This window comes from Lineus longissimus, chromosome 15 (assembly GCF_910592395.1).
Source record: "Lineus longissimus chromosome 15, tnLinLong1.2, whole genome shotgun sequence".
NCBI lineage: Eukaryota > Metazoa > Nemertea > Pilidiophora > Heteronemertea > Lineidae > Lineus > Lineus longissimus.
In genome coordinates, this window is record NC_088322.1 from 11,462,430 (window position 1) to 11,475,334 (window position 12,905).

The following is a 12,905-nucleotide window of genomic DNA, read 5'->3' on the forward strand; positions in this document are numbered from 1 at the left end:
TAGAAATTTGTCACGGTGAATTTCAATTCTACTTCTTAGCTTCTTAATCAGTGTTCACTCGGCACTGGAGAAGTTATTCTCCAGGGAGTAAGATTCTTCCTCAAAGGAGGGACGAGCTGGGCTTTTCTCGTACAACAACGGTTGGGCGTCAAGAGGGCTAAGTGGCCAAGTGACTCCTCCATCAGTCAGAGAGAGGAGTCCACCAAAAGCAACATGTCCTGATCATTTAGCCAACCCAAAACTTCTACAGGGTTTGATCTGATCACTGGCCCCGACTCAGGTGACATTTTCGTCTCCACTGCCTGAGGTATGGTAGGCTTAAAAAGCTTCCACACCATTCTCTATTTATAACTTGAAGCAGAGAATCTTAAGTACCGATGCCTCAGGATTATGCCGGGGAAAAAAATCTGAAGAGCATTTGCAGCTGACATGAGTTTGCAATCAGGATCTTCTGTTGGTGACACGCAGCTTCTTCTAAACGAGGAAGATGCATCACTTCATGGCTGTAAATCACTTCGTTCGTTGTCTTACCTCCCCGCCTCAGTATCCTATGCTTACAACACCTGGGGCCAGGTTGGTTATCTTCGTGGAGAATGTTCTTTAACATGAAATATACATCAAAGCATTTTTTTCATTTCCCTCTCTCATCCCACAAAGGATATTTCCATCAAAGGTGGTTGCTTAATTAGGGAATAAGAAACTGGCACACTATTAAGAAAGTGCGGATGTTATCAAAAGCACGTCGTACAAGTTCTGTTCTTTGATGCCAAATCCTGAGGTTAAGAGCAAATATTGCTGTGTTTTCTTGCTCGTGCCACTGAAGCCTTGGTTAGGAGGAGAACACTAGCCATGTAATGGAAGCAGTCAAGCTGGAAGTTGTAACTGCTGTAGTTGCAGCGACAGAAGTCAATCCTTAGAACATTTCAAACATAGTGACCTGAAACTTAAAGGAATTCCATTACCTCACTATCTAGTGTGGTACCGAGACCCCTAAATACATTTCAATGAGTTATTTTGAATCATCTGAGGGGTGAACTCAATCACACTGAAGACACACAATCTCGATTGAGGAACACAACAGAAGAAGAGGAAAAGTGGCAAGCCCTTCATCAACTATTCAATTAGCTCGATCACCACCTGCTGCCTCCCAACCCCGGGAGCACCTCTCCAAATCATCTCTCCAATCATTCTAAAAAGAAACCGTAAACACCTCAGCGTCATGACAACCAGCGTTACGTCAACAAAACAACCGCCATTTATTTGTAGAAGAAGTCATATCAAGGTTGGTGCATTTATCTAAAGAATCAGCACCGCAGTCCGCAATGTGATCAGGTCCTTTTTTCAACTCTCTAGCTCGATATTCAGATTCAGATTTATACCGTCCTCCAGCGCCATCTGACAGCAAATTTCAACCAATAAACTGGAACCAATGTACTAACCAACCACCTACTGGGCTGGGGTCAGGTAACGAAAAAGGACTTTACGGCAAGTTGCCTCCATTACTGACACCACCATGGGTAATCTAGAATAATAATTTGTCCATCGGCAGCCAATGAAGCTACGCAAACGTCTCAATCGGAAAATGAGCAAATCCATTACGATAATGAAATAACGCAATCGCAAAATGACTGGAATATAATATTTGTGATGGAGGAATAGAGTAGCTGGGTGATTGAAGAATTATTACGACTCGGCCGGTGATTTGAGATATTAGATTCCTAAAGGGCAAGTACTCTTATAAGCTCTAGGTAGCGACTGAAAGAAGTTCTTCACCCCTTCGAGGTTTTTCAGTTATATCAAAACCCCTAAAGCTTCCAAGGGTTTATATGTGTTGGCTGAAAAACCAGTCTAAAAAAGCGAAATTCAAGCACTAAAGTTCCTCTTTTTATTTAAAAAAAATGTGTTTCTGATCTATTACTACAAAGTGTGTAGTATCTGCAGATCGAAAGACAAAGTCTTATCCATTACTTACACATCGACTTTGGAGATGTCCGATGACCTCTTTCCATTTTCGACAAACTTGCATCTAAAATGAGGCGGTAACCTTTAATAAAGTCATTCGCTGTCCTAATCAACGCAATACATGTAGATTTGCCCAACGTCTATTGACAATGTATATACATTGATTCATCGGGTAAATACTTAAGGCTAGCATATATTTACATATAGATCTGATTGCAACACTAGTGTGGACGCTAGACACACCAACTTGACGTTTATATCGTTAGCCTAGATTCGATTGTGGGTTAATGCCTCTTCGAGGGGATGCAAGGCTGTGATGTTCCAACAAGGACATGTGAAAGTCACCAGTAAGAGCACCTGAAATAAAACCACAATCATTTCTCATTTGCTTTGTAAATAGAACCAGTGTGAAGAAGAAAATCTCAATTTCTACCAAATTGACTGAAATTGAATTGCATCAGAGCATCGCACATCCAGGATCAGTCATGGGCTCAATTTGCAACTTGAAATGGCCGAGTTTCATGATCAGGTTGCAAATTATATTTACACCGTCACTTTCCAAGGGGGCATATTTGCTGGGTATACAGACAAGATGTCACATGCAGCATCTTGAAGAGAATTGCACTTGAAATATGGACCTTTCAAGAATTTTTGAAACAATTAATCTTGTTATTTATTGACAATTCTTTTGACAAGTGACTAGATTTATTTCCATCATGATGATTACAGGGAAGCAGAATCCATAGACGAAAAAAAAATCGTAGTTAACACAGAAACATACAGCTAGGATGGGAAAATGTTGGAGCGGTTTATAAATGAAAGGCTGGTGGAAGTGATACCAAAGATTTGGATTACCAAAGAAAAGAAAATCAGAGTAGGCCTCTTGGTCACCTGGAACTGGTAAGCCTGCGTGTATTTGAATGTACAGAGGAATAGTGGAACTGTACAGAAGCCTACAGTAAGTTCTAGCTGGTACTTGTGGAGTCTGAGGTTGGCCACATAGATCGGTGGAGGGTGGCTTAGCCAGTCAGTCAAAACGCTGGCTGTAGAGAACCCTCCCAAAGTTGCAGGGCTGGGGAAAACCAAATCTGTATTGGTTTAGAGAGCCCTGCCCATGTCGCAGGGCTGTTCTTATAAAAGACATGGGGGCAGAAAACCAAATCTGCATGATAAAAATCTTCTCTGCTTCTCCCTGAATATGGTATGGCCCAGCTCTATGTGCCTTCAGCCCTCAGAGAGTGAATCCTTTACAAGACTGACATTTCCCTCTGAGGAGTGGCTCATATATTTATTGGTTTTTATGGATCGCTGATCATCGACGTGATAGATTTTATAAACGCGGCATTCCCACGTCTAAATGATGCTGAGCTGTCTGGAGCTTCATCTCAATGGATCACAGTATCAATATGCTTCTCAGGCCAAAACAAGGGCAAGGCCGGATAGACTGAATCTCCAAGAATACGAAATCACGGCACAACACAATCTAACCAGCACCAGACTCATTCATGCACAGCTAAATCCTGCAACATTTCCCTAAACATCAACAAGATGATGCCATATTTCCCGAAAAACCAACAAAATGATGTCAAATTTCCTGAAACACCAACAAATTGATGACATATTTCCCGAAACACCAACGAAATGATGCCATATTTCCCGAAACACGAACAAAATGACCTGACAGAACAGCTTTATAATGCCAGTCTTTTGACAATTTTATCTCCCGATACTCCAGAGGATATGAGAGAGACTTAAAATGCAAGTAGTCATGAAGCGCCAGACCACCAAACCTTCCTACCAGAAATGATTAAAGAGAGTACTAATTAGTTAAATCCAACCTTTGCTTGCTGTCAACTTCACCAAAAACTGTCTTAATCTGTCCACATTTTCCATCGCACACATTTTAACCTGGCCACATTTGCCAGCAAATCAACAAAAAGACATTAGCTACAGCTACATGAGCACCCTTTTAAAAATCTCATGCAGACTCCAGGGTACAACATTTCCTCAGATAGGTCAGAGGAGAATAACATCCACTTTCATTAGCACAAAACCAGCTGACATGTTTTGCAGTCTTAAAAGGCATCCGTTTTCCGTCATCTCCAGGGTAGACCCAGGTCGTAACAAAAGACCACATCTCAGAAAAGACACAAGAATCCATCAACAGATTCTGTAACCTTTCCATTTTTCTGATGAACATTTTATCAGGGGGATTACAAGTTCTTCATATCACGCTTTTTTTCTATGCATCAACAGGTTTTATCACGGAGTGGCAGTCTTCAATTCAAAGGTATGGCCGTTTTTTTCCCAATCTTTCTGGCTGAATGCTTGAAGAAGCATTTCAATGTATCTCTATCTCCTTGCTCAGAGGATTTATAGCCGCAATTGTTTTGACATAGAAGCGGCCGAAGTGTGAGACATTACAGCAGATATCATGGTGGGTGCTTCTAGTTGGCAGCATCTCGACACAAGGTACCGACATTGAATTTGCCTCCAGTTTTCACGAGGAGAAGCTGCTGTGGAAAAGAGGATGGGACTCTTAGCTACATGTAGGAAGCAAGAGGTCCTTGGTTCGAATCCAACATTAGGGTAGTCTCTTTGCTACCTTGCCAACAACAGCAACAACCAACAACACCAAAACCTGGCACACAGAATATGTAATAGAACATAGAACCAGAAAATATCAAGAAACATGTGCGAACCTTCCAAGAAGTCTGACGAACTCAGGTATAAACCTGACTTCAATGCACATCGCATTTCACTTTTGCCAAAAAATCTTGTTTACATGGTTTTTTCCTGTCGGGCGGCATCTATACCAGAACGAAGGAGAAAAGTTCATGTTTCACCAGACATGAATCAGTGTTGTAGAAACAAGGGAAAACGATATAAACAAAAAGAATGATTTCGGATGGAAACTGGCACGTGTTCTGTGCAAAATAAGAGCAGGATAAAAAATAACGCCCAGTTGCTCAACACCAGCGTAAGCTAAACAGAACATTACCTCCGCTGGAGTAATTTCTTTACAATAGTAGCACGAGGACTGAACGTCAATGTTACTGCCAACCAAGTGAGCAACGGGGCCCAGATTAACAGTTATCTCAGCAGTCCAGTTCTTTTTTTGACTCGCGAGACCCAGCAGTTGCCCAGAAGTGAAACAGTTCTGCCTTTCTCCCTGTAGAGCTCATCCAGATCCAGCAGCTGTAAACGGGTGAACCTCTCTATTTGTTGGCACTGGGAGGGTTAACGAAGCAACTCTGGCATGGAAGAGGATAATAGCAAAGAAATCACGGTAATAAGTTCAGCTTTCCAGCCACAAAACCACTGTTTATCTCCAGTATCTATTAAGTCTTCTGTAATCTTGCAAGTATCAGCAGTTATTAGTATTACTAGAGGTAGGCCATGCTCGGCCTAGGCTCATTGCTTTCAGACGCAAACTTGAAATATAGCCAGTGCCAGGCTGTGTACACTATGCTCGAATCTTCTCCAAATCAAAAATCGTCGGAACCCCAAACCCTTGCTTGGCCAAGGGTCGGAGCTACATTGCTAACCTCCCCCCAAGGCATTTGGTATTTACAAAATAAAACATGCAACTTATCAGATAATAATTACATTTGTACGTCCTCCAAGCTGGTCACCGAAAGCGGCCGATATGACTTCGGGTAGATCGTCTCTGTCTTCTTGGTCATTCTCGGCCGTCGAAATATCCCCTGGTAGAATCGAACAGGAACGGGAGGCTTGCTTGCCTGAACTGGTTTAACCAACACTGACATTATGCAGTTTGTTTACAAGCCGTTGACTCAGGTAGAAAAATATCAATGCGAAGGTAGATGTTCAACTGCCAGGTTTATGACTCGGGTAATAAGAATCTCGATTTGAAACAGGTCCCGATATATCCTGATGTTAAAGTACCCAAAGATATCCCTGTTATCTTTGTATGATCCGGTAATTTCTTGTAGCAAAAAAGTTAAACTGTGTTGCGCAATTGTTGGTCATAAAGCCCACACATTCGTAACACAGCCTATAATAATAGGTCTAAAAGATGTACCAAAGTGTACCTCAAGTTGCTTCAAAAAGGATAACCTTACGAAGATCTTATCCCTAATCCATTTAAAGAATTAACCTCCAAGTCATTCTGTTAATACTCTGACATCACAATCTAAGAAGTCTATGTATGATCCATAACAAAATTGAATTTGATCCATTCTGTAGAGATAAAGAAAGGAACAATTTGAAATGAATTCCATTGAAGATACTCCAGTTTCACACATCTTCGACAGCAAATACCAGACCGATACAAGATTTCATGACCAAACAAGATAGAGCTTTGTCCTTACATCTGACAATACCACCCAAACAAGATAGGGAATAGAGGATAAATCTAAAGTTTTCTAGGCCTATTATTTACAAGACAATAAAACTGACACCAGCTGATTCCTATTGATTTTCATAAATTTAGTATACACCGAGTTTGTTGTTATTTGTGACAGTTTTATTAAAGGGACGATAGTCTACTAAAATGTTAGACCCTAACATTAATAAACATCAGACAAGCTCGAGGAGAAGGTTGGTGTTGCAATCACAACTACTTAAGTTTGAACGAAATAATGCCTTAAGTTTAGTTTGAGAAGTTTTAGGAATGGTAACTGCTATTGGTTGTCTGACCAAACAGTGCTCGGGTAGAACTGTCACTTTTACCCAAACCTCAGCAAATTGCCTCCAGTTGGACTCTAAGTTGTCCTACATGAATCAGCTCGTGAAAATATTGCCTATTATCAAAGCAAACATGGTCGCCACTCCAAAAATGAGTTTGCTTGAACTGATAGGGCAAGGGAGCTGGCTGGCCCAATTTCAATTAAATTTAGCATCCTTCTCCCTGTCCACTTATCCACGAAAATGCTGATATATCAGTCACAGATGCCTCCTTTTCCCAAAAAACATCTCACACCCGCTACAAAAAGTCCAAATTACGTCAGACGTTTTTAAATGATTGTCGATCCACTACATCACAAAGAACTAGGAGACAGATACTGGTACAATCCTATAAATGCAACAAGGATATAGACTACACTAATTAATGAGCACTAAATATGTCCTATATTGATACAGAAAGTAGGTCAAATACTTCATGACTAGAGTATGCAGGCAAAATATACACAATCTGTATATAATTTTCGGCTGGCCTGCTATAAATGGTTGAACCATGTAGGAAATGTACACAACCTATTGTGTTCGAGTGCAGATGCCTGAGAGCCGACACTTATTTGATCTATGCGTAAATCTACAGAATCCTGTCATTAAATGCGCACAATGAACATAGACTGTCAACTAACTCCCAGAGATATGATCATTGCACACACCAGGTTACAGAGCCATTTATTCTCAGACACCTTGGTCACAATGTTTCATCTTTTTAAAATGAATTTTGTATCAGACTAGTTGTGACCACAGAGGATTTGGCGAGACAATCATACAATCCGTCAAAAGGAAATTCTTGGCTGATTATGCCCGAGTGATATCAATGTGGTGTTTTAGAATTGAAATTTATACCTCCATGATTGGTTGTCTCACCAAACATTTCTATGGTGGTGCTGTTTCAGCTGCCCCAAGCCTCAACGTGTCTGCCACCTTGGTTTCGGCCTAAATCTGACCCTAACCGGGCTCAAAAATCAGACATCTTCACACTACCAGACAATCCTTACAAGAGAGAAGACAAATGCAGATCTGAGCACTACAAGAGGCAAAACCAAGAACCTTTGTCTATCAAACAGCTTATTGTTTTGACGCTCAAGCTAGCTTCTCAGCCTGTGCTGTATCAACTCAATCTGGCCCAAGAATTCCAAACTCCTCTTAAGAATCACAACTTGTTCGAAACTGAAGTACACTCCAACCTTCAATCCTATTGCAATGATAATCGAATCCTTTGTGTAATGATGAATTTCAAACTTGTTTTTTATCAGTTTTGAGTTCCCGGAACTTCTGAATGGTAGAGCAGTGCAGCAAGATGCACAGGTACACCACCCAATGTGTACACCTACTGCATGCATCCAGTATAAATAAAGAAATAAGGCCTGCCCACAAAGCCTGACTCATGTGGAAAATGATAGCAGGTTCAGCAGGCATCCAAGTAAACTTTCTATTTTTAGCTGTGTGGTTTATGCTTGGCTCAGGTTTACAACCGGGTCATCTGACTAGACTGTAAAAGTATCAGGAGAAAAGGGTTCACCCAAGCAGGGGGGGGGGGGCAAGACTCGCCTAACACTCACCCATTTTTTGCAAGAAGCGCAGGTATTGGTCAACCAGAACCGTTTCCTGGTCTCAACTTGAAATGACTAGTGACAACCGGATCGACAATGGCCCATGATCATCTTACCTATAACTTATTACTCGTCCTGATTTATAGACTCAGATCAGGCTGGGATCCCAAAGGAGCTATTCTGACCCGATAAAGATGCAATTTATTTCCATTTTGTTTCCCTGAATGGCTGAAAATATGGCTGATTGGCCCATTTGTGACGGATAATCAAATTCTGAGCAAGTCTTATATCTTGGAGAGTATGTCGGATGGGGAGCATGTTTCAGTGTGTAGATCTGCATTTCAGTCAACTCTTGGAGAATCAGAGCAAAACAGTGCCACTTGGTAACTTACACCGCAATCAAAGCATACCACAACACTATTTCATTCACTAACAATAGTCCTACTATATTTCCCATTATGCTACTACCGGTGAACACTGCATTACGTCACAGAAGAAATTGTTGACCAGTAATGGATTTTTTACGGTCATGATGTCCCCCAGCACCGATTCATGGCGATTATCATGTTACGCTAATGCACACGTTGACAACGAGGATGTGAGACCTCATGATCAGGTTAGCTGCAGGAGGCTTGTGGCCGCCTGCAGCGGGGTCGACCGATGATGAGGGTGAAACAAGCCAAAATAAATGTTATCGATTGGGAAGCTGTCTCTGCTTGACCAGCTGATCTGAGACGACCCAGCAAGGAAACAACAAATAATACAATGACACCCGAGAAACTTTGAGGAAATTGCATCGAAATCTGATGATGTGGAATGACAGGATGTAACATGATGGAAAATGGGCCATTCAGGGGTAAGGTCACAAATCTGAGAGACGAATATTTGAGGAATATTTCAGTCGGCGAAATTGTGCTTGTTATTTGATGTATACTTTGGACGCGAAGTTCCCAGATGTTATTTGGTACATTTTCACTAAGGCTTTCTTCCGCAATGACATCACAGCGCGTTGTAGCATATGACGCTCACGACCAAAATACCAGTCCGAGGTATTAAAATGAAGTTGTTAAATGACACTATCTTGTTATCACTACAATTATACAAGCCCACTCAAGCATGTACCATACTGCATTAAATGTACTTTGCAATCAGTTAGTTCTGACCGTTAAAATCATTGATCAAATCGAGACGAAGGCATAAAAGTTTGATCAATTCACTCCTGATGAAGAGCATAAGGTCATCTATGTATGGACGGATTATCTATATTCTCTTTTTATATCTATATTAATACGTCAGACTCGCAATCTACAGAATTTTTTTCTCCCAACAACTTAACCATGATACTCATTATCCAAACACTGGGGGAGGAGGACTACATGAATTGCTAAAGGATAAAGTTACAACCACCTGCACTTACTAGGTTAAACAATACAGCAGAGTTCTCATTAGGGTTGGGATGAAACACCTGTCTACTTTCAACCTAGTTCTTCCAACAGCGTTTCTTTTTACCTCCTGGTTTATACGGCCCCGGCACTCTATTAACCACGCATGACATTCATATCGACATAAGGACTAAACGATAAGGGAAGGAAAAGGATCCATCCTCTGCGTGAGTCCAGCAATGTGTAAAACTCTTGGTGAAAAAGTGTAAACCTGGAACAGAAAGTGTAATTCCTGGGTTTCTGATGATTTAAGCATCATTTTAAAACAATTTTCCTTGAGTCAAAGTGTATATTGGCCCCCAAATGTGTAAGGGAAGGCAGCTCTGAGCAATGTCTAACAGTCGAAAATGTCACAACACATTTTATATCGAACAATATTATTTCCATAAAGATTTCAGCAAAATAAACATGTACAATGTACAAACACAAACAATAACATGATGATTGTCGTACCTGCGTTTAAATATCTTATTCCCTATTTCGCTAACTATCCGTCGCACTCTCCTCAATAAATTCCATACCGTATCCAAAGGAGAAACTGTGACCACCGTACCTTAACACGCGGCCATCTCTCGCTCAATGCGAGCAGTGTAAATCAATGAAACGCATATATCGATACTATGCATAGGTAGGCAGCAGTCACGCGACACTGCAGCATACGACAATCACGGAACAAATAATCCATAAACGTACCATGTTCCTTCGACAATCAGAAAAATTGCAACATGGTTTGATTATAAATGAAGCAAGATTTTGACAGCTGAGGTAGATTTTGATAAAGTGCTGACGAGATTTCAATGTTGTTCAAGCCACAGGTGACCGTGGAGACATACTGTGGCCTTTCATTCTGTGCTGCCTCTGACAAGGCACTTCATCACACATGAGGATGGGAGACCAGATGGATAATTGACGAGGCCAAAAATGTCCCATGATACATAGAGCATATGGACATGAAATTGGTCAATATATCAGCGCTATTGCGGGACCAAATTACATCAATCTAGTGCGGATGAACCATAACCTATCGTATGCCTCAATTACTTCTCATTAATTGGGATTAAGACAGCAGAGGCCTCTAATGGCAAGAGCTGGTACTGGTGAGGTAGTACTAGGTTACAATAGTGTACAAAGGTTAATAGTCTTTTCCTTTCTCCCTCAATCTTGGATGGTCATCAAGTATATGAAATAGTACAGCACTCTGGTGGCAGATGACAGAACTATTGGCTCAGAGCTTGTCGGTACATGTAGTCTCAAGGACAATGAGTGGAATATTTGCCAAGAGGTGGCTGTAATAGTTAGTCGTGATGGTCCAATACAATGCGGGACATTTTGTCGATGAACTTGACTTGGGCTTGTATTGGACCGCTGGCTACTGTTGCCTAGCAGTAATAAGGTTTCTCATTAGTAATGTCTTCAGTTTTGTGCAAAAAGATTACAAATGATCAACTGAATAGTAATAAATGTAATTAGTGCAAGGGTCACCTCCACGCAAATATGACCTTGACCTAAAAGAAATGTCACCATGGTAACATAAACACTTACCACTTGCTAGAAGTTAATCCTCCATGTGAAGTTCTATCTGTCAACCCATAGGGAGAAGCACGGTCTAGAATCTCGTGGTCAGTATCTGTAACATTACCAGACTTATCACAGTGATCCTTTAGATCCGAAGAATTTGATGATTTGCCGTCATTTGTCAATTGACCATTACAAGCACCAGAATTGAGTTGCGAATTCAAACCTTTTAGATTTGTAGCACAAGGAAGATGTCTATTATTATCAGGTGTTATTCGTCCTTTAGGCTTTGGATGGAAAACGTCATCCTCGATATCCGTATGAGAATCGTAATTGCAGATTGTAGAGTCTAAATAATCTAATATTTCGTCGGTGTCATCATCCGTTACCTCCGTCAAGGTGTAATCACTAGGATCAGCAGCGTTACTGGACAGGTCAGTCTCGGATGAGTCGTTGTAATCGCTTGAAACATGCGACAAATTCGACGACGACCTCGGAAACTTATCTGTAAAACCATTCTTAGTACTGGAGCTGCCTTGGTCACTATAGAAATCTGTCAGTGTGGAACTGCAGTCATCAGTATCCGAGGCAGTTTCCGTGACCTGTGATGTCGAGACTCTGCGATTATCACTTTTGTCTTCATCGCTTATAGGTGGCGCAGGAAGCGATGGGCACCCTAATCTTCCATCAATTACGGATGGGTGTCTGTCTCGTCCGTCCGAGCAATTCAACGACTCATGGAAACTCTGCGACTCGTGAAAACTCTGGGTACTGGAACAGCTTGGATGACGATCATCTGATGCCTCATCCGGGACGGTGCTGAGGCTGTTACTGATACTTGCGTCAGAAATATAACCGTGATCAAAAGAGTTCACAGGGACCGCTTCAGTTTTTTCATCCTCCGATTTGGTTCCTGGAGAAAACGATCGCCGCACACCTTCGGGGATCAACCTCGACCCAGTTGACTGGATTGTATCCTGGACGTTACCCATGATCTAATGTCAACTTAAAAGTAGCGATATCGTTTCTCACAGAAAGTGATGGGTTCCTCCAAGAATCGTTTGAGGTTGGTGTCCTTGTAGAAAGACGTCTGGAATGAGGATCCGCTCTTTTTATCCAAATGACACATCAACAGGCCACAATTTCGAGGTCTAGCTATTTCCAGAAAATCATCAAAATAAGCAACATCCGTCTGACACACTGACACTCAGCACTTTATCTATAAGGAGAATATATCAATGACGACTTTTGACTCGTACTTGAAAATACGCAAATCCAAAATTTACTCCAAACCGTTCCATTCCGAGAAAGCACTGAATGAGGTCAAATTGACTGGTCCAATATAGCCAAATATGACATCTGCTAAAAAAGCTGAAGGTCAAAAAGCTACTCAACAATGCCAAGAACAGTGAACCTCGTGCCCGGGACAAAGATGGAAAGGAAGTGTCTGAAATCCATTTGGCCAGAACTGAAAGTAATTGCCATGGAACAAGAAATCAGCCAAACTCCACACGACTTACATGTCAAAAAACCGACAATTAACCGAATGATGTATCAAAATGAAAATTTTCAAGACTTCCATTACGGGATCTGTTCTGCGGTGATGCAACATCGACTATGCAATTGCATTGCTACCATAGTATATCACCATGACACAAACAAACAAGACATAATCCACATGCCGGACTGCCAACCCAGAATAAGGCAAGACATATCGGGCCATCGGTAAATC

At 41.4% G+C, this 12,905-nt stretch overlaps 1 protein-coding gene across 9 annotated transcripts in view; it reads right to left on the reverse strand.

Moving 5' to 3' along the window:
* Positions 1–12,905, reverse strand: part of LOC135499942 (neurabin-1-like) — a 55,120-nt gene that overhangs the window by 26,445 nt on the left and 15,770 nt on the right. The window contains exon 1 of one of the 9 annotated variants that reach the window (XM_064791013.1): positions 11,201–12,343. The exons of the other annotated variants lie outside the window; for them this stretch is intronic. Within the exon in view, the coding sequence (XP_064647083.1) occupies positions 11,201–12,165 (965 nt within the window). The 5' untranslated portion in view covers positions 12,166–12,343. Of the gene's footprint in view, positions 1–11,200; positions 12,344–12,905 lie in introns of those variants that run through there. 9 annotated transcript variants of the gene reach the window in all.